Source organism: Pituophis catenifer, unplaced genomic scaffold (assembly GCF_029215685.1).
Source record: "Pituophis catenifer annectens isolate HBS135680 unplaced genomic scaffold, rPitCat1.0.hap2 SCAF_3, whole genome shotgun sequence".
Lineage (NCBI taxonomy): Eukaryota > Metazoa > Chordata > Lepidosauria > Squamata > Colubridae > Pituophis > Pituophis catenifer.
The window spans coordinates 45,816,385-45,840,868 of NW_027256883.1; the positions used below are offsets into that span (position 1 = coordinate 45,816,385).

At 35.7% G+C, this 24,484-nt stretch overlaps 1 protein-coding gene, 1 long non-coding RNA gene and 1 pseudogene across 2 annotated transcripts in view; 2 read left to right on the forward strand and 1 right to left on the reverse strand.

Annotated features, from left to right (window-relative positions):
- The first annotated feature begins 3,240 nt into the window (after window positions 1-3,240).
- LOC139314965 (desmocollin-1-like) lies at window positions 3,241-17,879 on the forward strand (annotated as a pseudogene).
- A 1,496-nt stretch (window positions 17,880-19,375) lies between these two features.
- LOC139314737 (uncharacterized) lies at window positions 19,376-22,283 on the reverse strand. Its single transcript, XR_011600212.1, has 3 exons — window positions 22,204-22,283; window positions 20,526-20,616; window positions 19,376-19,406 (listed from the first exon to the last, which is right to left on the reverse strand). It is a non-coding gene; the product is annotated as an uncharacterized lncRNA (long non-coding RNA).
- Window positions 22,284-22,466: 183 nt separating this feature from the next.
- The window catches only part of LOC139315850 (desmocollin-2-like), a 28,444-nt gene continuing 26,426 nt past the window's right edge, over window positions 22,467-24,484 (forward strand). Inside the window, exon 1 of the mRNA XM_070942331.1 lies at window positions 22,467-22,544. Within this exon, the coding sequence (XP_070798432.1) occupies window positions 22,467-22,544 (78 nt within the window). The remainder of the gene's footprint in view (window positions 22,545-24,484) is intronic.

Genomic DNA, 24,484 nt, shown 5'->3' on the forward strand with positions numbered 1-24,484 from the left:
CTATTGGTAATGAAGTTATCCTAAACTTGTACTTATTTATAGCTTTACCTGCAATCCTGTTTCTACTTAGAGATGAGCAACGATGTTAATTATGGTGCTGATATTCTTTCTTGAGCTAAAAAATATGGTCTTCTTTCTTAAGCCTTCCTTGAGGCTTTATTGAGATATCTATGTCAAGAAGACATGCCCCTCTTTTTCTCTAGAGTACTTCATCCTCTAGGATCAGCTATCATCTCTTCTTCCCCTAAATTCTTTCAAGTCTAGCCAGTCCCTCCTTTTTTGGGGGGGCAAACTATCATTCCTCTTTCCTGTGAGAAAGTTTCTGCCTCCGAGAAACATTGGTAATCTGTTCTTCTAGACTTTACAAAAGTAGTATATTACTATTTTTAGGTCAGTGGTGGGTTTCAAATTTTTTTACTACTGGTTCTGTGGGTGTGGCTTGTTGGGCATGGCTTAGTGGGCGTGGCAGGGGAATGTTACTGTAAAATCTCCATTCCCTCCCCACTCCAGGGGAAGGTTACTACAAAATCGCTGTTTCCTCCCGATCAGCTGGGACTTGTGAGGCAGAGAATAGATGGGGGCAGGGCCAGTTAGAATTTTTACTACCGGTTCTCCAGAACTGGTCAGAACCTGCTGAAACCCACTTATTTTAGGTATGTGTGATGTCTAATCCTCTTTTGTACATGCAAGAAGAGTAGTTGACATTCCCTGCTTGATTGTTGAGTGACAATCAAAGTTGACATTCCCAGCAGTTCACATTCCCTGCTTGATTGTTGAGTGGAATTGCATCTCATGTTTGTGCAACATCTTACTCTTCATTATACAAGCTTTTGTTTCCTCTTTTTATTATAGTTAATAAAATCCTAAATTTGTTTCCTTAGTGCAATGTTTCTCAAAGTTTCTAGTGATATACCACTTTCTGCAGTGATGAAATGTGGAACCCACTCAATTAAACACACACTTTCTTCAACTTTTTGTATTTAGTACATGAGAGCTCATTTACTTAGTTTTAGAATGAAAATAATAATAAAAAATTAATCTAAAATTAACCACTTGAATTATGTACCTAATACCATATAACAGCAGCTCTTAGCATTAAGCTGTTGAAAAATATTCTTCAGTAGAAAATTCTGAGTACAATAGAACTAGGGGCAAGTCAGTTTTCAGTCCAGTGAAATCCTATTGCCCTGTTTCTGATATTTTGGAGTTCCTTAGGCAAGAACACAAGTTAATTTATCACAGAACATTGATTCAAAATCAGTAATTACTCTTAAGACCAATTCACTATTATCATTTTAAAAGAGTTCTGATGGCACAGTCCTTAAAGTACAGTATTTTAGGCAAACTCTGCCCACAGCCAGAAGTTCAATCCTGATGGGGCTCAATGTTGATTCAGCCTTTCATCCTTCTGAAGTTGGTAAAAAGGCCTAGATTTTTGGAGACAACATAATGATGTTGTAAACCACTCAGAGAGTGTCATAAAGCACTATGGAGCAGTATATAAATCTAAGTGCTATTGCTATTTCCATCAGCTCTCTGATTTTGTAAAAGTCATACTGGATCAAAACTTTTGTGTTTTAATGAACCACTGAACCACTTCCACAATGAATCAGTAACAAGAAAGCTTGGAAGTTAACATGGCAAGGCAAAATCTTAGGTGGAAGTGGGCTCTGAGCTGCTGTTTGGCAGTGTTGCAAGGATTGAGTTGATAAGTGGCTGGTCTAGCCAGCTGTCTAACTGTGAAAATAGAAAGGTGGAGTTTTGAGGCACTGAGAGAAACGTCTGTAGACTACTAGTTTCACAATCACTACTTTAGTGAACTCACTGAATTTCTTGTTCCTTGGCTTAGAAAACAAAACTGTATATGCTTGTTTCAAAGATGAGACACGTACACAAGTGTACCCAGCGAGCACAATTAAAACCAAAATTAAAGAAGACTTTATAGCTTTCCTTCCTTTCTCTCCAACATATTACTTATTTCCTTGAGGCCCAGGTGATGATAAAGAAGAGAAAGTTCTCTCTGTTGTCTTTTTTACAACTTAAAGATTTTCTATAGCTTTAGAAGAACCTCCTTTACTAGCCTCATTGGTAGAGCAATAGCCAGAGACATTTATGGGTAGCAAATAATGAAGGCATGTCCTGATAAAAAAAAAAAGATGACTTAAACATTTACATCAACCACTAAGGATGCAAATTAAGGATGGAATTTACATCATGATGTCACTAGGCAATATAAGTAATAATTTTGCACAATTCATTTTGTGCAGATGCCTATAGCAGCAGTCTTAAGGAAAGTGCAAGATGGACAGGTGCACCAGAGAAATTGAAAACCTAGAAGGTGGTGCTTGGATCTGATTAGACTGGAATTTCCAAATTTAAAATTAAAATGTCGGTGTGTGTGTACCTTTGAAGACTATTTAGAAACTGTACTGAGTCCTGTAGAATGTAAAATCTGGCACTCATTTTTTTAATTGCTGTATGTGAAGCACCAGTATAGAAATAAAAAAAAATATACTGAATAAGCAATCATTTTAAGACTAGTATTCAAGCATAGATTGAATAGACTAAACACATACAACACATACACACATATATACACCCACTCCACATACATAGGCACAGACACACTTTTAGTATTTTACATCAATGTATTACACATACATTTTAATTAATTGAATATGAGCCGAGGTGGTGCAGTGGTTAGAATGCAGTACTGCAAGCTACTTCTGCTGATCACCAGCTGCCAGCAGTTTGGAAGAAGGCGGCTCAAAGTTGACTCAGCCTTCCGAGATCGGTAAAATGAGGAAATGAAATGGTCTCTTTTGAAAATGTCTGAGAAATAACAAAATCAGTGGATAAATATTCTGCTTTTTCATCCTGCCCATTGGCAAATTTTTCTAATTTGGATGAACAAACACATTTGGTAAAAAAAGATTACAGGACTGAGAATCAGTTCTCTATACCTTTTGTAAAGATTTTTGCCTTGCTAGTAAGATAATTATACCTGAATTGCTGAACATATGTTTAAATTAGTTTATTTGAAATGACACCAATACTCAATGTAACATCACCTTCTTGAAATGGAATATGAAACAGAAAAAAGTGTATTGCCGCATTCTCAGTGAATCTAAGTTGACTTTTAAACCAAATAATTTGGAGAAAGCTATTGTCTTTTCAAATATATTGTTAGTCAACGAATAGAATTTTTATGTTAGAAAGGCTGTTTTAATGCAATGCTTTATGTATTTTCTTTCTCTCCTTTAGGCTTTGGACTTATTTTGTGAAGCTTGCAATGAAGTGTCTTTTAATGTACCTCATAAAATGAAGATGGGAATGTTTATTGGCAGAGGTGAGATAACAACCTCCCTCCCATGCTTTGTAGACACTGGAATTTGAATCTGGGTTTTGTAAAAGTGTTTTACAGCAACAGCAATTTGCTAGAGGCTAACAATGTCATCACTGTAAGTGGTAGCTAGAAAAGTTCTGACTCCTATGATTTAATATAAGCATGTATTTATTTTAAATTATTTAGGCCTTAAGAGTTACATCCCCCCCCAATGAATTGTACAGTTGGGTCAAGCAATGTAGTGGTTAGAATGGGAGGGTCAGAGTTTAAGTTGTCCCCAAATATTGGGTGATTTTGGATTATTCTCTATGCCCTTTCTCTTTTCAATTGGTTTTTGAATTTCTTCTTCTTTTTTTCTTACAGTAAAAATGAAACATTGTCTTAATGATACTGGAATTATTGGCATAAACAATCCCAATTTTATAATTCTGGAAGATGGTTCACTGTATACCAAAAATGCTATTTCTTTGACTACAAATGAAAGTATTGTTACTGTATTTTTAAAAAATATTTATACACATGAGCAAAAGCGGATATATGTTAGCTTGCTAACATACCCCCAAAAGGTATATATAATTAAAATATATTATATACATACAATTTCTTTCATTCTTGAATCTATCACTCACTGTCACACACATATTATCATCCTACTTGCATTTTTTTTTTTAATTTGATTTATATGCCGCCCTTCTCCGAAGACTCAGGGCGGCTTACAATGTGCTCAGCAATAGCCTTCATCCTTTTTTTGTATATATTTATACAAAGTCAGCTTATTGCCCCCACAACTGGGTCCTCATTTCACCTACCTTAGAAAGGATGGAAGGCTGAGTCAACCTTGAGCCTTGGCGAGATTCGAACCCTGCAGTAATTGCAGGCAGCTGGTCTTAATAAGCTTAATAACAGGGTGCCTTAAACCCTTGTACTACCAAGGCATTCATTTTACTTTATTTGAGAGTAACGTAACAGTAAGTTTAATAAAGTGAAAATGGGGCATTTAAGTATGTTGATAAAAGAACAAGACATGTGCTCAAGAATGAATAGGTGATGAATACCCATGGATGTTCAGGAAGAAAAAAGTATGTCCAGTAGACTTAGTGATGTAGAGAGAATGAATGAGGACTGAATTGCATAACAAATATAACAGAGAAAAGTGAATGGGTTGAAGGCAAAAGATGTGGTTGGGTGGAGTTAATGACATTCTCAAAAATGGAAAGGTGAGAAGTTTAAAGCACAAAAGGCAATGTATGAAACAGTTTATTATCATAAGGATGGTTCGCAAGGATAAAGAAGTGTTGGTATAAACTAAATTATTAAATTATGAGAGAAAGCCATAGATCAAAATAAATAAAAAACAAAGCATCCAATATAAGTCCCTCTTACAGAAAGTAATCATAACTGGATTACTTTTATTTTTATTTATTTATTAAATTTATTTGCCACCCATCTCATATCAAAATGACTTTGGGTCATTTAGTTTTAAAATACTAAAACCCTAACAGATAAATAATTCTAAAACAATAAAAATAGAAATCGCAATCGCAATCAAATTATAGTTAAATAATGGGAAGAAAGGGAACAGGATGTGTGTGGGCAAGATGGGATTGCCTCTTAATTCATCAATCACCTCCAGTATTATGCTCCCCTGCTAGAGCTTCAAGCCATCTGATAGAGCCAGGTTTTCAGGCTCTTGTAGAAGATTGGAAGGGTGGGAGCTAATCTCGCCTCAAGGGGTGAGATGTTCCAAAGGACAGGAGCCATGGCAGAGAAGGCCCTTTCCCTGGACCCTGCCAGTTAGAATTCCTTGATTGATGGGCCCATAGTAAGCCTCCTCTGCCAGCAGGGGTGGGGCAACCCAGTTCAGATGGGGTGAGGCAGTTCCTCAAGTAATTTGGACCCATGCCATGCAGATTCAACGACATTTAGAAATAACTGCTGCAGCCCAAAATTTTATCTCTTTTCTAGAAAATTCAAAATATACAGTAAGAAATGCACAGAAACATGATGGGAACAGTTCAAATGGTTTATGGTTAATAGGGATATTAGCTTTGATCTCCAAGATATATGAGCAACTGATTCAGTTTAAATATTTATCCATATATTATTATTTAATTTACCATTAATACCATCAAAACAAAGTAATTTAGCCATGCTAGTATTATTGGCCTTCTATACGAGGCTCAATATTGTGCTGAAGGTGCATCCAGTCCTGTCTTAGGCATGGAAGTCAGCAGGGTGACTTTGGGCCAGTTACTGTCTCTCAGCCCAACTCATCAAACAGGATTGTTGTGGGGAAAATAGGAGGAGGAAGGAGTATTAGATATGTCCATTGCACACACCGGTAATTAAGCTCATATTAAGTAAATTAAATTTGATCTTTCCTTTCCTTTTTTCTTATCTCATTTTTGATTGCCTACCGTTTCTTACTTATTTTCTGTGCTTTGCATAATGTTGCATATTAGGAATATGTATATGTTTTATTTTCATGTTTGCATTGCATCATTTAGCATTTCTATTTTATTATATATATATATATATATATATATATATATATATATATATATATATATATATATATATATATATTATATTGTTTATATGATGTTGGTATAAAAGTCAGAATGTGAAAATGTACTGTTAGCATTTTTCTTAATTTATGGATTCTTATGAAATAAAAAATGGATTATCAAACAAACTTGATCAGCGGCATTAATGTTTTAATAATTGGAAAAACAATTTAATTGCATAATCTGAAATGTAAAGTATTAAAATTATTCTAAAAAGCAAAAGATATTTTTCCCTCACTACAATTATGTTAGGAATTAATATTACCTGTTACATTATAACAGAGATTAAAAGATGTAACTAAAAACAAAAGGATGATTGTGATAGATATGTATTTAGGTTTCTCTCTTTTCTAGGACTCTAAAACGAAGAGAAGACGTGTCCGAGCAACTGTTGTGGGACGAACAAAACGAAGATGGGCTCCAGTCCCAACTATTATAATGGAAAACTCACTAGGGCCTTATCCTATGCAAATTCAACAGGCATGTTTTTAAGTAGTCTTCATTTGACATTTCAATGATCTCCACATCTAAGTTACACCTGCCAATGAATGAAATGTAGTCATAGAAGTAGTTTTCTTCTCAGAATGTAAATTTTTCTCCTCCTAATTTTCCTGTAATAGATTGTTACCAACCTTTAGTTTTTTAAAGCACTGGGGGATTCTTGTTTGAGGAGAAACAAAGTGTCTCTGCAAAATCCTTTGCAGTGCTGAAGCAAGGCAAAGTACCTCCATGAGGCAAAGGGTCTCACCAAGCAAGGCCTATCACTTGCAAAACCGCAGACACATAATTAAGTAGAATGCATTTCATATGCCGTATATGCTTTAGTTTAAGTACCATATAGATTTCTTCAGATTACAACAAAGAAAATATTATCCTCACAACAATGAGTATAATATTTTCTTTGTTGTAATCTGAAGAAATCTATATGGTACTTAAACTAAAGCATATACGGCATATGAAATGCATTCTACTTAATTTCAGAAATGAAATTAAATTGCTACTAAATCGATCTAGAAATAACATGCATACAGTAACATCTGATGGAACTCCATATAAGAGTCTACCAATTATAAGTGCCCATTAAATTTTTAAATGATTTTGTCTTTAGAGTTGATTGCTAATTTTTTTTGAAATTAAGATAGTCTTAGATGCATTCTGAAACAGTTTAGTTGAGATAGCCTACTTGCATTATAGACCTTTCATTGAAATATGAGTTTGATCTAGCACAGTTAATATGCTATACCATATGCTAACCCATTTGGTTAGCAGGTTACAACGTTACACACCTTATAAGGTGCCTATTGTGCACCGAAGTGTATGTGATCTTAATGATCTATAAAGAAGTCCTTTGCTATAATTCTTAGCTGTTCCAATGCACAAAATATTCTTAATGAATTTTCAATGAATTCAGTTCAATTGAAGTGAATTATGTAGACAAGAAGTAAAGAATTATATTTGTCAATCTAATTTCATGTCTTTATTTTCAGCTGTCTTCTGACATGGCACTAAAGTACAATATTAGATATTTTATTACTGGTCCTGGTGTTGACAAACCACCACTGAATTACTTTTACATTGAGCAAGAAACTGGAAATCTCTTTGTTACTTGCCCAATAGATCGAGAAGAATACCCAGAATTTCAGGTATGTGATTCTGTGCATAGACATAGACATATATACACACTACACAAATAATGATATGACTCTGTATGCACTGCATAGATTTAAGAAGGACAGACCTATGACTTTGATCTGTCAATATTCTTTGAATTTATATTTAAGAATCAGATCCATAATAGACAGCTAGTATGAAATTAATTAAATTGTGTTAATATAATTACTCTCTATTTATTTAATAATATTTACCTCCTGTTACATTAAAAATTATTACTTGGGGCAATTTTTGGAGAATTCTTGTGGTTATACTTAAAAAGCATACTTATACAATGAGAATTATTTGATTGTAGGAACTTTTTATATCTGAGGTATGGGATAAACAGCATTAACTTGTTAGTCAGTCACAAAGTTTCCTGAGCACACAACCTTCTTACCAGGTTCCTTCAAAAAAGCTCCTAACTTTTTCCCTATAATCCAATCCTGCCAGGAAAAATAGAGAGTTTACAAATACCTAGAAATAAAGAACATATCCATGAGAGGCTGTCCAGGTCCACCACTAATCTTATGGATATAATAATGGGTTGTAGAAGAATGCAAACCTTATAGTTCTTTCTCAGTTCCCACCTGAACTTTCATTTTTCTTATCTCACCCTTTATCATTTTCCCTGGGTTTATATTGATTTAGCCAGTGTCTTATCAGTATTCTTCCATCAAGTCTCTGTGCTTACACAAAGACATCCTTTCTATGACCTTTGCATCTTTCTCCTTTCCTTGATTATTTAATAGGTTCTTTTTCCTATTCTTCTTCTTCTAATGTCTTTTTTATATTTGGGCAACTTAAGGCAGGGAACATTTATTTGGAAAATTTATATTGCCACCTACTTACTCACAGGTGACTCAAGCTTATGAGAAATTAAAACACAATATAAAATGAACATAATAAAAAATAAAAATAGTAAAATAACCCCCACTCCCCATCCCAGTGACAACACATATTCATACCAGCCATTTAATGGACTCCATCCCACCCTGGGTTCCCCAGGCCTCCTGACCAAACCACCACTTCAGAGCCCTCTGAAAGAGTGTCGGGGTGAGGTGGGGGTCAGTCTAATTTCTGGAGGGATGATGTTCCAGGAAGGGAGCCACCACGGAGAAGGTCCTTCTTCTCGTTTCCATCAGATATATCTCATTAGGGACTGGACCTGCAACATTCCTTGCCTCCTCACTCTTAGGGAAATAACTAATATTTTCTGTTGATTCTTTCTTCTACCAACGTTCGTAACTATCTTTTTATGTTTATGGTTTCTTATGTCATTTTAAGTTAAAATAGCTTGCTTTGCCTTATGTCCTTCATTTACTTAATCTGTAGCTCATCTTTATGTCTGATACTTGTATGCTCTTTACATATTTTTTTAACATCTCTAGAACTTAGCAATATACCTTGCTATAAGAAAGGAGTTTACTAATGCAGAAGCATTCACCCTGTGCACATACAAATATGGTTAATAGCTATTCATCAAAATAAATTCTGTACAGCACATGGATTAAATAATTGTGTCCTGATTTATCAGAAATTTTTCATTTGCTACAGAGGAATAAGTGTTTCTTTTATTGCATTTTCTGCAGCTCATTTGCTATGCAATGACACCGGATGGATATACCCCAGAAATCCCACTTATTCATATCATCAAAATAGAGGATGATAATGATAATACTCCAGAATTTGAGTATAATATTTATACTTTTCATGTACCTGAAAACAGTATAATTGGTAATTGTACTTTTAAATAAATCTCAGATGACGGATTTGGAATACAGGTAGCTCTCATTTAGCAACTACAATTGGGGCCAGCAACTTGGTTATTAAACAAAACAATCACTAAGTGAAATTGTGACTATGCTTTTGATCTTACTTCAGCTTTCATTTGCTTTAGAGACCTACACAGGTTGTAAATGGGAGGATCGGTTGCTAATTTATTTATTTTCACCATCACAAGGTCACTGCACAAGGCCATCAGTAAACGAGGACTACCTGTATCTGTTTTGATATGTTTTGTGTGAAAGTATCACAGCAGTTATTTAAATGCAAATATAGACTTTGTTATTGAGGAATGCAAAATTTATTAATAATAAAATGTGATGGTAGCAGTAGGGGGGTATGTTTAATAACATGTCAACTAATTTTTGTATGGAAGTGCCTTGCCTACTTCCTAGGGCCGAGAGAGTATGACTGACCCACGGGCACTTTATGCCTAAAATGGGACTAAACCTCAGTGTCTCCTGGCTTCTAGCCTGCTGCCTTAACCAACAGATTGGCTAGAGTGATATTAGATGGGGAAATTGATGTAATTCACTGTGATATTTCAATAATGTGGGTAAAGCTTTTCTTCTAAAGAAGGAAGACCTGAATATTATAAAAATCAAAAATTGATGCCTTCTATATACAGGAACGTTAGTTGGACAAGTGACTGCAATGGACAAAGATGAGCCCAATACACTGCATAGCAAAGTGAAATACAGAATTATATCCCAGAGTCATCAGAAACTTCAGGAATTTGTTATAGATCCAGATTCAGGCTGTATTACGGTAGCGTTACATCTGGACAGAGAGGTAATTTTCAATTTAGTGCGATACCAAAAACTGTGAAATCATAAATGAAATAGCCTAAAACTAATAAAGTATAAAATAGATTGGTCTTAGATAGAGTAGCTGTAATAAAGCTGAAGTCAAAAGTTCTTTTGGTAGTTAGAAGTTATATAGATATTGTGAAGCCAAGTTCAGATAATTTAGTGGGTAATTTTGGAACAATGTCTTAGTCCTACTTCATAAAATGACCTACTTCATAAAATATGAAGATATGATGTGGGATAGTGAAGGGAAAGAAGCAAATATATCATGAGTGTCTGAGCATTAAACAGAGCCAGGTTATATTTTTGCAGAGTAACCCTTGGATGAAATGGCAATATTGAATAAATTCTTAATTAAGTGAATAATCCCATGGCCTTTGCTTTTGTTGTTTAAAAATACAGTATTTTTAATCAGCCCAGGAAAATTATGCCTATATTTTTTTCTAATGTTCTTCAGACTATGTCAGCATACACAGTATACATAGAAGCAAGAGACATGGGAGGTGAGGAGTTTGGTTTGTACACTACAGCAGCAGTACATATTGAGATTAAAGATGTAAATGATAATCTTCCTCAAATAGCACAAAGTATGGTAAGTCTATCATAGTAAAACCTATTGAGGATGTTACTTCTGTATGATATTTTTAGGGTGTTAACCCAATTACGGTGAATGTTAAATTTTAAATAATTGGGCAATTCCACTTACACTGTGGAGTTTCTGTTACCCTGCCTCTGCTTATTTCATCATGCATGTCCCAAATTTGTTCCACCCTTCCAAAGCAAATTTTGGGGATGCCATGGGATTGGAAGGGTTAAAATTTATCTTACCAATGGACCAGAATCCATTCAAAGAATAGAGATAGTATCAAGAAGGTTAAAAGTCAGAATGAGGAACAAAAAAGCATCAAGTATGCTTAACAACTAGATGTTTAAAAAAACCAACATAGTAAAAAGCTGCTCAGTAACACGACAACATCCTAGAAGGTGATAAAGAAATGTAATAATTGTATTTTGGCACAGTCTTCTCTAATAAGAAGGTAATGGGTGAAAAGGGGGGAGGGTTAAAGTAGAAGGATTAGAGTTTGAGATAGTCAGAAAATATTTATTAGCTTGGAAAGAATTTTCAGGATGAGATGAATTCTGTCTTATACTACTGAACTTGTTGATGCCTAACAATTAGCTATATTATCTGTATTAATACTTAAAGATGGAAAAACTGCAAAATGATTGGAGAGCAAATGCTGTCTTTGCTTTTTTAGAAAAAACTGGCAAAGGATCTGAGCAATTGGCTAACAAGCCAGGTAAAACTGAGCAGGATCACATGATTATTAGATGAATCTTATCTGGCATTAGAACTATTCATAAACTAATATTTTAAAATTGTTTTTTTCAGTATATAGTGGAGATATATGAAAACACAGAACAGGCAGAAATATTATGTATTCCTGTTGAAGATAAAGATGAACCCAGAACATCATCATGGATGAGTATATTTGCTATTACTAAAGGAAATGAAGATAATAGTTTTGCTATTAGAGTTGATCAACAGCAGAATATTGGGTGTTTAAGCACTTTAAAGGTAACTATGGATAGTAAAAAGTGTTACTGCAATAATATGAATTGAATTTTACTTAATTTTAAGGTGTGAATTACTTGTTGAAATATATTTTTCATCAATTTCTAAAGATATATTTTACGTTTTTAAAATGTAATACTATTTTCCATTAAAATACGTTGGGGTAAAGGAGGGAGAGGAAAGTCAAATGAAATTTTAAAATAATAATAGACACTGTATTTTCATCAATAACCTTAAATCATAGTAGTAAAATGTCTTAGTAGAAGTCTATTTATTTGAATAGCGTTTACTTCCTCCAGGAACTGGATTATGAGAAAAGCCATGAGAGAAGATTAGAAATTGTCATAAATAATGAAGCACCTTATTTTCCACCTCCAAATTCAAGAGCTCTTCAAACAAGTATGGCGAGCATTGTAGTCAAAATTAAGGATCAGGATGAAGGACCTGTATTTGAATCTTGTGAATATATTCTATACATAAATGAATGCTTGTTGGTTGGCACAGTGGTTGGTAATTACCAAGCAATGGATCCAGAAACTGGAAACAAACATTTGAGGTACAAAATTATTATATTGTTTGGTTCATTTATAGGTTGTAACATAAAGCAATTATAATTAACTTACATTGTTATAATAAATTTGAAGTACATAACCTTGTTAAAATATTTATTCTTAACAGTTACAGAATAGTAAAGGACCCATGTGGTTGGATCACCATTGATGAAATAGGAAACCTTAGAACAACTGACATTTTAGAAAGAGATTCAAAAAACATAGAATACAGTCAATGTAATGTAACAGTATCTGCAATTGATCAAAGTGAGTATCAAATATTGTGAAATGTTGGTATCTTTGCTACATGGATAAAGCTACACGATGTGGCCTACAAAACTATGATCAGATACTGATAGCTGTATTAAAATATTTTCTTTTATTGTAATCTAATGATCACTCAAATTTTTGCAACTCTGATCTGTAGCCCTAAGTAGACAGGCCTAATATTTGAAATCCATTAATTGTACATCTCTTTTTAAATCAATCTCCTTTGGATTGTTTCACAATATTTACTTGGGGTAATTATTTGACATTTCTTCAAAATCCATCTTTTTTAGGTGTAGAGCCTGAATTATATTGTCTATAGTGGAATTGAATCACCCTTGTCCACCCTACCCTGTAGTCTCTGCAGGATCTCATCTATCAAGTAGAAAACCATGAGCTGATTGTTATTTAATTTACCTTTGCATTTATTAGATATTTACTGTACTTTTCTTCTGAGAATTTAGGCAACAAATATATTTGGCAGTAATTCATTCTGTTAGCAATGTATAATTCTGCAGTTTAACAAACTACATTACAACTCTGTAGATGTGTGCTGCAGCTGCCAAAAAAGCCTATGCAGTCCTAGACTGAATCAACAGAGAAATAGTAACAAGTTCACATGAAGTATTACTACTGCTATATACTGGTTTGGTAAGACCACACTTGGAATACTGCATCCAGTTTTGGTCACTGTGATACAGAAAAGAAGTTGAGACTCCAGAAAGAGTGGAGAAAAGAGTAACAAGGATAATTTAGGACACAGGAACTGACTATGTCTACTCTAACAAAGAGAAGGACTGGGGATAACAATGATAGCATTCTTCCAATATTTCAGGGGCTGTTACAAAGAAGAGAGGAATACCCTCTTCTCCAAAGTACCTGAGGGCAAGACAAGAAGTAATGGAAATGTTATCAAGGAGATCCAACCTAGAACTAAGGACGATGAGAACAATTAATTAGTGGGACGGCTTGCCTCCAGAAGTTATGGGTGCTCCGTCACTGGAGGTTTTGAAGAAGAGATTGGACAGCCATTTTTCTGAAATGCAATAGGGCAGTGATGGCTAACCTTTTTGCCATCACGTGCCAAAAGTGGGGGGAGCATGGTGGGGTCACACGCACGCGTGCCCACATCATAATTTTATGCACCCCCCCATGCTCCCCCACACTTTTGGCACGCGATGGCATGGTGGGCCCGGTAGGCTTGTTTTTCACTCTCCCCAGGCTCCAGAGCCTTTCTAGGAGCCTGGAGAGGGCAAAAACGGCCTTCCCCACCCCACCTAGAGGCCCTCTGGAGGCCGGAAACAGTGTGTTTTCTGACTTCTGGTGGGCCCAGAAGGCCCGGAAATCAGCTGGCCAGCACATGCATGTGTGCCAGAGCTGAGCTCGCGTGTCCACCGAGATGGCTCCACGTGCCACCTGTGGCACCCGTGCCATAGGTTCACCATCACGGCAATAGGGTCTCTTGTTTGAGCAGAGGGTTGGATTAGAAGACATCCAGGGTCCACACCCACCCTATTATTCTGTTACAATGGCTTTCTTCCTTTGGATTATGGATTAGCACACTTTGTGAAATCAATAAGATGTTTTATTTAACTTTCACAGAAAAACAATACTTTTGTAATGTTATATGATTGGATCAAGTTACTTTCATTACTGTATTAAACTAAGCATTCTAATTTACCTAGGTGGTAAAACAGGAAATGGAACAATTGTGATAGCACTTATGATTGAGAACAATTACCCAGTGAGTACCAGTAAACGCTATGTCATGTGTAAAGATAAAAAACCGATCTGTATAAACGCCACTGACATTGATTTGCCAGTGTCCACTATACCTTTTCATTTTGAAATAGAGAAGCCAATGGACTTAAAATGGAAGTTAACTCCAAATGATGGTATGTTTTTGGTTTTTAATATCTACAAAATACATTGTGACTAACGAAGTATCATCTGAAGTGTAATTTGTGGTTTTGAATTATTTCTTTCATAGATGCATCAGCATTGCTTTCTCTAGTTGAAGATATAGACTATGGCTACTATTCTATTCTTCTCCGAATATGTAATGGGGAAAGCATCAGAAAAAGTGAAATAATAGTTCATTATTGTGACTGCACAGTTCCAAGTAGCTGCTCCGAATCCACCACAAACAGGTCACTGGATTATTCTCCTTCAGACATTCAAGTAGAGCGCACTCCAGCTGCAGCACCTGTTTTAGGAGCTTGGAGCATTCCTGCAATGGTCATGGGTTCACTTGCAATGCTATGTAAGTATGCGTAGGTCTTAAAGAAGCAACATGAACTGTGAAGGGTCAATCTGCATTCAGTCCTTGCTTAGCAAATACCTAAACTATCTTTAGGTTATATAAAAAAATCCATTTTCCAATAAATGCACATATTTCTGACCAAATTTTGTGTGCTTAATAATGCAAGCCAGAGAGAATGTGACATATGAGGACTTTATTTAAATGAGATGGCAGAAAGCGATGATCTTTGCTGTGTTGCTTTCAGTCAAATGTTCACTTATCAACCATTTTGCTAACTTGATTGTTGGAACAGAATTTTATTGCTAAATGAGGAGTGGGTATATATATTTTAAAAATGTAGCTAAAAAGAAAATCCTAGGTCAGTGATGGCAAACCTTTTCGGCACCGAAAAGGGAGTGTGAGTTCATGAGTGTAGCACCAAGTGCTGAAAAGGGAGCACTTTGCGTGCGAAGGCCAGCTGCTTGTTGCGTGCGCATGCGCACCTGAAGAGGAACGGGCAACACCACATGTGCCAGGTGACATGGGTCCGCATGCCACTTTGGGCACATGTGCCATAGGTTCGCCATTACGGTCCTAGGTCCTAATGTAGGGGATAGCTGCTTATTTCCTACCTATGGCTACCTATATAGCCATTGTGTCTAAGAAAAATTCTATCTTTAAAGATTTTTTTGTCTGACCCATGCTTCCTCTGCTTTTATAAAATTAAACCCCAACTTAATTTCATTATTTAATAAATTGTAATTTATGTATTTATTTAAAATGCATAAATAAGCCGTCTTGTTTTCTGTATTTTTTTCTTGCAGTAGGCTTTGGTGCACCTTATGGTGTTTGGCTCTATAAAAAACGTCACACATCTCAGGAAGAATCTGATTTAACTTTTGAGAATGTAACAAGATCAAACACTGAGGCACCAGGTGAAGGAAACACAAGGCCAAACACTGAGGCACCAGGTGAAGGAAACACAAGGCCAAACACTGAGGCACCAGATGAAGGAAACACAAGGCCAAACACTGAGGTACCAGGTGAAAGAAACACAAGACCAAATACTGAGGCATCAGAAAATACACTAAGTGACACTTTGCCTTGTATACTAGCAAATGTAACAGATTTATTCCGATAGATTATGTGTAAGAGGAAAAGATACTGTCTCATTGTTTTAGAAAGCAAAATACATTGCATTTGTATCAGTAAATTGGGGGATTGTGATGTGCTCATATGCTTAAAGCTAAATACTACTTTTTGTACATGGGAATGTATTATCTATCATCGTCCTTTTCTATTTAAATGTTTAGAAGTGTAAATCTTCCATTAAAAAACTGCTCTGGCTGAATTCAGAAAAGGTAGATATTCTGAATATTTTGACAGAATAGAATATTTATGAATCAGGATGAACTGTGAGGTCTTTGGTGCTCTCTAAACTTGGTGATTTCTTGCAGAAATTTCATTAGCAAACTAGATAATGATAATGAATACAGTGATGATGCATCTAGTTTGTAACTTTATAGCCCAGTACATCCCAGCCAGTGGGGTCAACCATATGCTGTTCCAGTTAACTTATTACTCTGATCATATGAAATTTCAAGATATAGGTTTTTTGGTGCTCTCTGACCAAGCTCAGAGAGCACCAAAAACATCTTGAAGTTGCATATGATCAGAGTAATAAGTTAACTGAAACATTATATAGTTGATCCCACTGGCTGGGATGTACTGGGCTATAAAGTTATATGAATCCTGAGTGTAGGCAATGGATAAACATTGTGAAGAAATGGATGACAGTTTAGGGGACAAGTGAATTATTATTCAGCCAGTAAGCACACTGGAATATACAATTAGATCTGGGTACAGACTGTATTTTTTTTCAAAAATGTAGAATTTTTTTCTAAAATAGAATGAAATTCTATTGCTATTCTTCACATTCCAGAATTTAAATATATTTCCCGTGTCAACAATGAATAAATTCATAAATATGAATACAGATATAATAAAAACTGAAAGGAAAGATTTGGAAGCAGGAAAAAGAGGATGGCATTCCACATCAGAATTAATCAAGGGAGGAAAAGTGAATCATTTGGCAATATCTTTACAAAACTGTGCGCCTTCTTTAAGGAATTCATTCAAAGATTTCTGTTTAGAATGGCAGAAGTTCACTAACCCTCGCTTATCTGAAGTAAGTGTTCTAACACAGATTTCTTACAACGTATAATTTTCTAGTTTTGAGTATTACAGAGTTGGAAAGAACATATTGGTCTTATGCCATTAATTTTAAGGTACTATTATTAAGGTATCACAGTTCTTAAAAATAATCCAAAATGGGTGGCTTTACAAAAAACAATATTATTATCCCATTGATATAAAAATAGTATATCAATTATCTAAAATGTGAGCAGCTAATCAAGCAAGAGACAGGAAGCATGATGAAAATCAGCACAATTTTCCAGATTTTGCAGCAATCTTAATTCACATATTCCCATTCTGGTAACACATACAAACATTTACATCAATTCACACAGCTATAGGGAATCTGAGACCTGAAGATAATACATCTAGAATATACCATATAGGGGAAAACAGCTGTTAACATGCTTCCAATATTTGACTTGAAAAACTTAATGCTGAAATTTAAGACAAGCACTTTAGGACAGAATTACAATGATAGTTGTATTCTCTCAAATAAAACAGTACATTCTTCTAAAAAAGATACTTTTTTTTTTAAAAAAATCCATTTTATTATGTGTGTGAAATTTAGTATGTATGATATAGATGACAAAGAGGTAACAGACAATTAGAAGACAATGTACTTTTGCATCATACACATATTTTAAAAAATGGTGATTATACTTTTATTGTTCCTTGTCTAGATGGTATTTCTTTGTGGAGAAGATGAAGAACATAACCTGGCTAAAGAGTATTTACATGCATATAAGTACGAAGGCAAAGACTCACCAACTGGTACTCTAAGTTCCTGTACAGGGGAGTCAGAAGAAGAAAAACTGAGTTTTTTAAACCAGCCAGAACCTCCATTCCGGACATTAGTTGAAGTTTTTGTACAGAAGGATTGCGTTTAAATTATTCCTGAAAATCAGCACACTTCACTAGGAAATTCCCCTGTGCAGATTCCATTGAAATGAATGGTCTTGAGAAGCCCTAGTTAACTGTAATGAAATTGAAAAGAATTTCTTCCCCACAGTTGTGTCTACCCATTTATTCTTTATGGGATATTTTGGAATTTTTTAAAGAATTATTTTAAACAGAGTACAATGGAAAAAATGATTTAAATTATTAAGGATTTGAAATCTCTGACAGAAATTGATTTATGTGAATAATTCAATTACAAATTTACTTATTTTTACATCCTTAAATAACTATGTTGTTCAAAATGTGTATTATAATTTAAAGTACAAGTATTTCTATACTCAATCCACTATCCCCTTTTGAGGTAAACAGTGGTACACAAAATATATAAAAAGAATGTACTTCAGGATTTAGAAAACTCAAATCCTCATCTTTAACTCATACTTCCAGCATTTTCAAAGATATCTTCAGAACAGGAGAATCCCATAGAAATTTATGGAGTTTTCAAAAATATGCATGTATTCTCATTCCCTCTTTCCCTCTCTGTATTAATTCTGTGCAAAATATAATATATTCCATTATTTTGAGAAACCTCTTTAAGATCTTACTCATATTTAATGTGCTTTGAGAAATATCACTATGCTATAAGAATACTATATTCAATACATATAGAAAATGTATATTTTTTATTATATTGAAAAACAATTTTTGGCTATTGGCCTCAATTTTGATGTAAACCAATCATCATAAACTTCAGCATCTCATCTATCTGAAATACATCAAGGCCAGAGCTGAAGTTTGATATTATTTATTTGAAATTAAGCAATGCAATGTCATCAAGATACAAGTAGTCCTTGACTCATGACCAGTTGCTTAATAACCATTTGAAATTACAATGGACTTGGCTTGTTTTTAAGACAGTCCAACAGACAGAGGGGACACTGTGATTTACAATATTTTTCCTGGCATTTTTAGTTGGTTTTCAGCAAAAAAGGCCAATTCAGAAGTTGTCGATTTGCTTAACAACTGTAGTGATTCACTATATGACTGCCACAAAAAATGTCACAAAATCAGGACGAGTTATGTGGATCCTCATTTTAAGATGATCCCAACTGTGGTCATAAATTGAGGATTACCTGTATATTAACTTATATTTTTAATTAATTGTGAGATAAACCATGTGCTTTATTATTTTGACTGATAGCAAACACTGGCTATAAAAGTACATTTAATCAAAGGAGAAACTGAGCATCTTTGTCCAGTACCTTTATGATGATAAGGAGATGAAAAAAAATAATCTTCAATTTAGATTGAAGGCCACTTGATCTCATATTTAAGCCATTTAATAAATCCTATAGATTTTTGTACTAGGTCCATTTAATAAATTTTGTAGAAATTCAAATTTAGTTAATATAGTATAACATATTGCTTAACCTGTCTCTTCATAGAGGGGGGATGTTCTGCTTTCATAAAGTGTTTGCATGAATATATGCATTTCCATCCAGTTTTTATAGATTTTCCTGTAATGAAATGAAAATGATAAAGGACTGCCACAGAAAAACTATTATTAGATGTATTAATATATCAATGATAAGCTGATGGCTACTTCAATGACATACTGGACTTACATACAAAATTATATATTTTTCAATTTGTGCTCATTAAAATTGGCTTTAAAAAGTTAAAAGGTTACAAGCTCCTTTCAGAAATAATGGCAGAAATCAGCATGCATAAAATCCATACCTATAATACTTATACAAACACAGATACCACTTTAACTCTACTGTTTTAGAACCTGTCAGTTTAGTGGTATACCAGACATTTTATACTATATTATCGCTTTCTTCCCAACTCCTAGGTATGATTTTTATCCATTCAATGAAGCTGATGATTATGCTGAAATATACTGATTATACTGTCTGTCTTTAGTCCTATGTTTGAACTTCTGTAGTACTTAACTAATCTAAACATGGATATTGAATATAATATTTATTGCTAGATGAATAAATTAAGCATTTTATTTAACCACACAGCTTCACATAAGCATAGGTAATATGAAGAAAGAAAAATGAAGATTAAGTGTAGATTTCAGATATCTACTTTCAGTACACATATAAGCATGCATAAATACAAGAAATTATGAATACACAGATGCAGAAAAGAAAACAGAAACAGCCATGACAAGAAGGAATATTGAGTCTGGTGCCTTATGTATAAATACACGTATGCTAAGTATTTGGATTACTCTGGATCAAAATAAAATAGACTTATTTCTATTTCTTCAATAAAATCATTTTCAAGAACAGTGATGCATACTTTGTTAGTTATCACATTTTATTTACTGAAATAAAAATATTCCAATAAGAAAACAGGAGACAGTAATACAATAAACAATTCTTACTTTAAGATCCAGAGGTTTATTTCATGAGCAATTTGGAACATGAGCAGCCATCAAAACACAACTTACATCAATAACCCATTGCAATGAGTTGAGACGATAGCTAGGTCCAGCAAGGAATAGCTACAGCCAGTGGCCCTGATCTGAGACACATCATCTTCTTTTATACCTTTATTCAGATGGCCCCTCAGTAAATGGAATTTTACTGAAGTAAAAATGTACCTTATTAATTAACACATACCTGTGTGTACATATGAAGTCTCCTACCATCTGCTACTTTCAGTTTTTTTCCAAAGCTTCTTAATGTTCCTCATCCAAAATAGCCTCTGAAACTATTTATTTCACAAATACGTGTTATAAAATTGCTTTAGCATAGCTGATTACAAATATTACAAAAGATTACCAATTTGACCATTCTTGCTTAATGGGGAGTTTTTTCTGTAGCAATTTCCTTGGCCTCCCAAGATCCGAATCAAGGCAAAAATATGCTTGCCTTGACACTCATGCAGATGATTTATTTCTAGTGATGGCGAACCTATGGCATATCAGGAGGGCCTCCGAGCGAAGGCTGGGGAAGGCTGTTTTCGCCCTCCCAGATGCATAGAGAGAATCTGGAGCCAGGTGAGAAAGAAAAATGGGTCTACCGGGCCATCACGTGCCAGGAGCGGGGGGGGGGAAGGGGGAGGCGCTCGCATGAGCAGGGTGGGGTGCATAGAATTATGGGTGGGTGTGCGTGAACCTCCCCCCCTTCCTGGCACATGATGGCAAAAAGGTTTGCCATCTAGTTAATCAAATGAAAAAGGTACTGTATGAAAATCTTGATTAAAATGTTTTCAGATACTATGTCTTTCCCCAAGCATACACTTCTATCAATAGAATATATATAGCTCACAAAACACTTCTATATTGTAATGAACTGCAAAAATAGCCTTGGGAAACAAGAGGATGTGAGCAGCAGGCTAAACAATAATTTGATAAGAGAAAATCTGAGTCCAAAGGAAGAATTGGGGATAGAGAAAGTGTGTCGGAAGGGACTCTCCCTAGTTTTCTGAAAAGTAAACAAAGCGGAGAAGTGCTTTCAGACTTAAAGATTGTTGCTGTAACCTGAAAGTTAAAGTGTTTTTGGTTTCCTGTCTGAAATAATTTGAAGGGCTGACAATATGTGTGTTTAACTTTGCATTTCAAATAGGTAAATGTTTATCCTGCCACAATTTCAAATGCTAAAATGTTCTTAATAGTTTCTCAGGCACCATTGTGTTAGTCAACACACTGACCCCCATTGTGTATATTAAAGAATTTCTTTTGAAGACCACCTTGTTCCCGGAGATGGCTTATTCTGTAAAATTCCAAATTCTATTGATAAACAAGCTCTGTAAGAACAGCGTATATTAATTTAACCGAGAGTTGAACAGGAAAAAGAAATGACGACCATTGGTGAAACAAGCCTCGAGTTGCCGGACGACGCGGCTAAAGAGAAATTAAAACCATTGAACTTCCTACTTGAAAAAGCGAACGAGGTTAACGACGCCCTGAGCCAAATGGGATTTAGGAACAAATATATTCAGTCCTTTCAACTCCCTTTTTTCAGGAAGGAAAGTCCATTCGTGGAGGGAGTTTTGAGGGCGTCGTTTCGAAGTTACACCGCTGCAAGCAGACTTGTCTAAAGAGAGTAAGGCCAGCCGAAGGCAAAGGCAATTACTAAGAGGTAACGAAGTTGAAGGAGGAGCCGCCTTTCTGGTTCGCCTACCCCGATCTCACACATTCCTGTGCTTATGCAGTCAGGGACAAAATAGCCGCGCCGGGCATGTAATTCCAGCTCTTTTCCTACCTTCCCAAAGCTGGGCGGGGTTGGGGCTCCATTCCCTGGTCAAATAGAACGAGGGAAACTAATTAGGTTATCTCAAAGGTGCCGTACTAACCTTCCTCCCCTCCTTTGGCCCCACCCTGGCTAGGAGCGAAATCCTACTGCGGACGGGAGGAGCCGCCAGCTGGAGCCTGAGCAAACCAAGAAAGGCAGAGAAAACAAAGTCGTCTCCTCCTCCTCCTCTTCATTAGGGCCGCCCTTGGAGTTGCAGCCGGTGAGCCGGGCGGGGGAAACCTCACACTCACCTGGTCGGAGCCGTCAGGAGTTCGGCGTGCAGCCCAGTGGCCACAATTCCCGCCAAACCGCCAGCCACCGGATATGGTCCCGCGGGCAAGAACAAGGCACGGAGGGGGCCCGGTTGGAGCCGCTTGCTTCCAGCTCCTCCTCAGCCTCCTGGTGAGTGAGGCTCTCCTGGGAAGGGTGGGGGGAGGTCGCCTTCCGGAATGAGGGGAGGCAGGAAGGTCGCGGGAGTGGCAGGCCAAAATCCCACGAAGCCGTCGCTGGCCCACGCGGGACCTTGAGAGGTTTGCGCTCGCGTGTGGCAAAAGCTAAGTTTGCGCCGATGTGGAACTGTTTGCTTGGAGCAGCGCCTGTGCCGAGTTGCGCCCTGGCGCGGTGGAAAGTCCGTTCGGAGAGATCAAAAGTTTACGCCTGGCATAACACTGGGGGAAAAAAATACTGTTTTGTTTTCTTTCTATTCTTTTTAAAGAGAGAAAACGCCAGTTAAAGGCAAAACCTTAAAGGCTTAACCTTTTCTTTCACTCCTTCTCTTTTTTTCGCCCGCACGTGTGGGAAAAGGGGGGGGGAATCCGATAAATAAAATTGTGAAGAAGGACAGCGAAGTAAGAGGATTGGGTGGAAGGTGTGGTCTTTCACCTTGCCGATTAGATAGCACAATGTGGCTGGTTTTAAAGAACGGGCATCGACTTTTCCGTGGAAGTGAGGATCAAACTATGCCAAGCGTGGAATTTGCTTTTAAAATAAGGTGACGGTCCAAGGCTACTTCACACTCCTCCCTTCCAGAACAAAAGATGATAAATAAAAGTTTATCCCTATTTTCCTTAACCTGATACAAAGGTTGAAGGGTGGGTAGGCGAGTAGGAGTTCTTTAAAAAGTTGGAATTTAAGCAGCTTTTGAGTCGTGTGGGAAGAAATAATGCAAAGAAAGAGAAGATAGAACCAAATATTGTATATTTCATGCCCTGGAAGGGCTTTATCTTTTAGGGTGCATATAATTTTGAAAGAGTGGCATTTACCTTTTGCAGGCTTTGCTGCACTATAGTTTATTTGTTTCTTTGATTTGTCTGGGGTTGTCATGAAATAATGTTTCCTGTTTCCTGCTTGAAAGCAGCTATTTACCTGTTTATACCAATTAGATGGTTAATTTGCTTGCATATCCCTATGCTGAAACCCAAGGAAATATTCTGTCTCTGGAGAGAAAACAGCAAGATCATTATAATGTTTAGATGGTACTCCATATCCTGGAGAAATGAATTTAATATTGAAAATGACTGTATTTATTTGTCATGAATGATAATTTTAGATGGTTATTTAACAAAATACGGAAGCACATGCTGTATAAATTAACTGTTTATGAACTACAGTGTTTATATTAATGACAAAAAGGAAAATAAGGAATTAGCCAAATTCTGCAAATGAAGTGTACGCACACTTCTTGGGAAGTGTATTTTTAATGAGAATATATCCTTCTTTAATTTCAAAAAGAGGCAGTGTATGTACAGTTTAGTGAAATTGAAATATTTAATCATTTTAGAATGCTACTCCTTTGAATGGAAATATTTATACTGATTTTCCTGGATCTATATATCACACACTGTAAAACACTCTTTATCCAAGTTAGAATTGAACAAAATACCTTAATTGATACTGATACATTCAAGAAATATATTGTAATCATAATGAGCTCAAATAGTAATGATTTTGAAAAGCGATTAGTACATTTTATTTCGAATAAGAAGCAGAACTTAAAAATACAATTAACTCACTTAAACTGGGTGTGGTTGCTTATGTCGTAAGAATAAACTCCAGAATTTCTATGTTTAAGTTTTGAGAGTAAGCATAGTTTGACAGTTCAATTAGTTGGCTCCCCCATATTCTGGAATGATTCTGGAATAATTTCCCCATCCATATACCAAAGGACCCAGTTCTGCTTTCCTTTAAAAAGCTGTTAAGACCTGGCTTCTTTGTCCAGTTGAGTTGAGTGGATTGAGTGGTGTTTCTTTAGTTGTTTAATTATGATCTCCCTTTTGTATTCTTCATATACGCACATTTTTTTAATGTGGATTTTGGGGCAGGAAATATTGCTTGATTTGTTG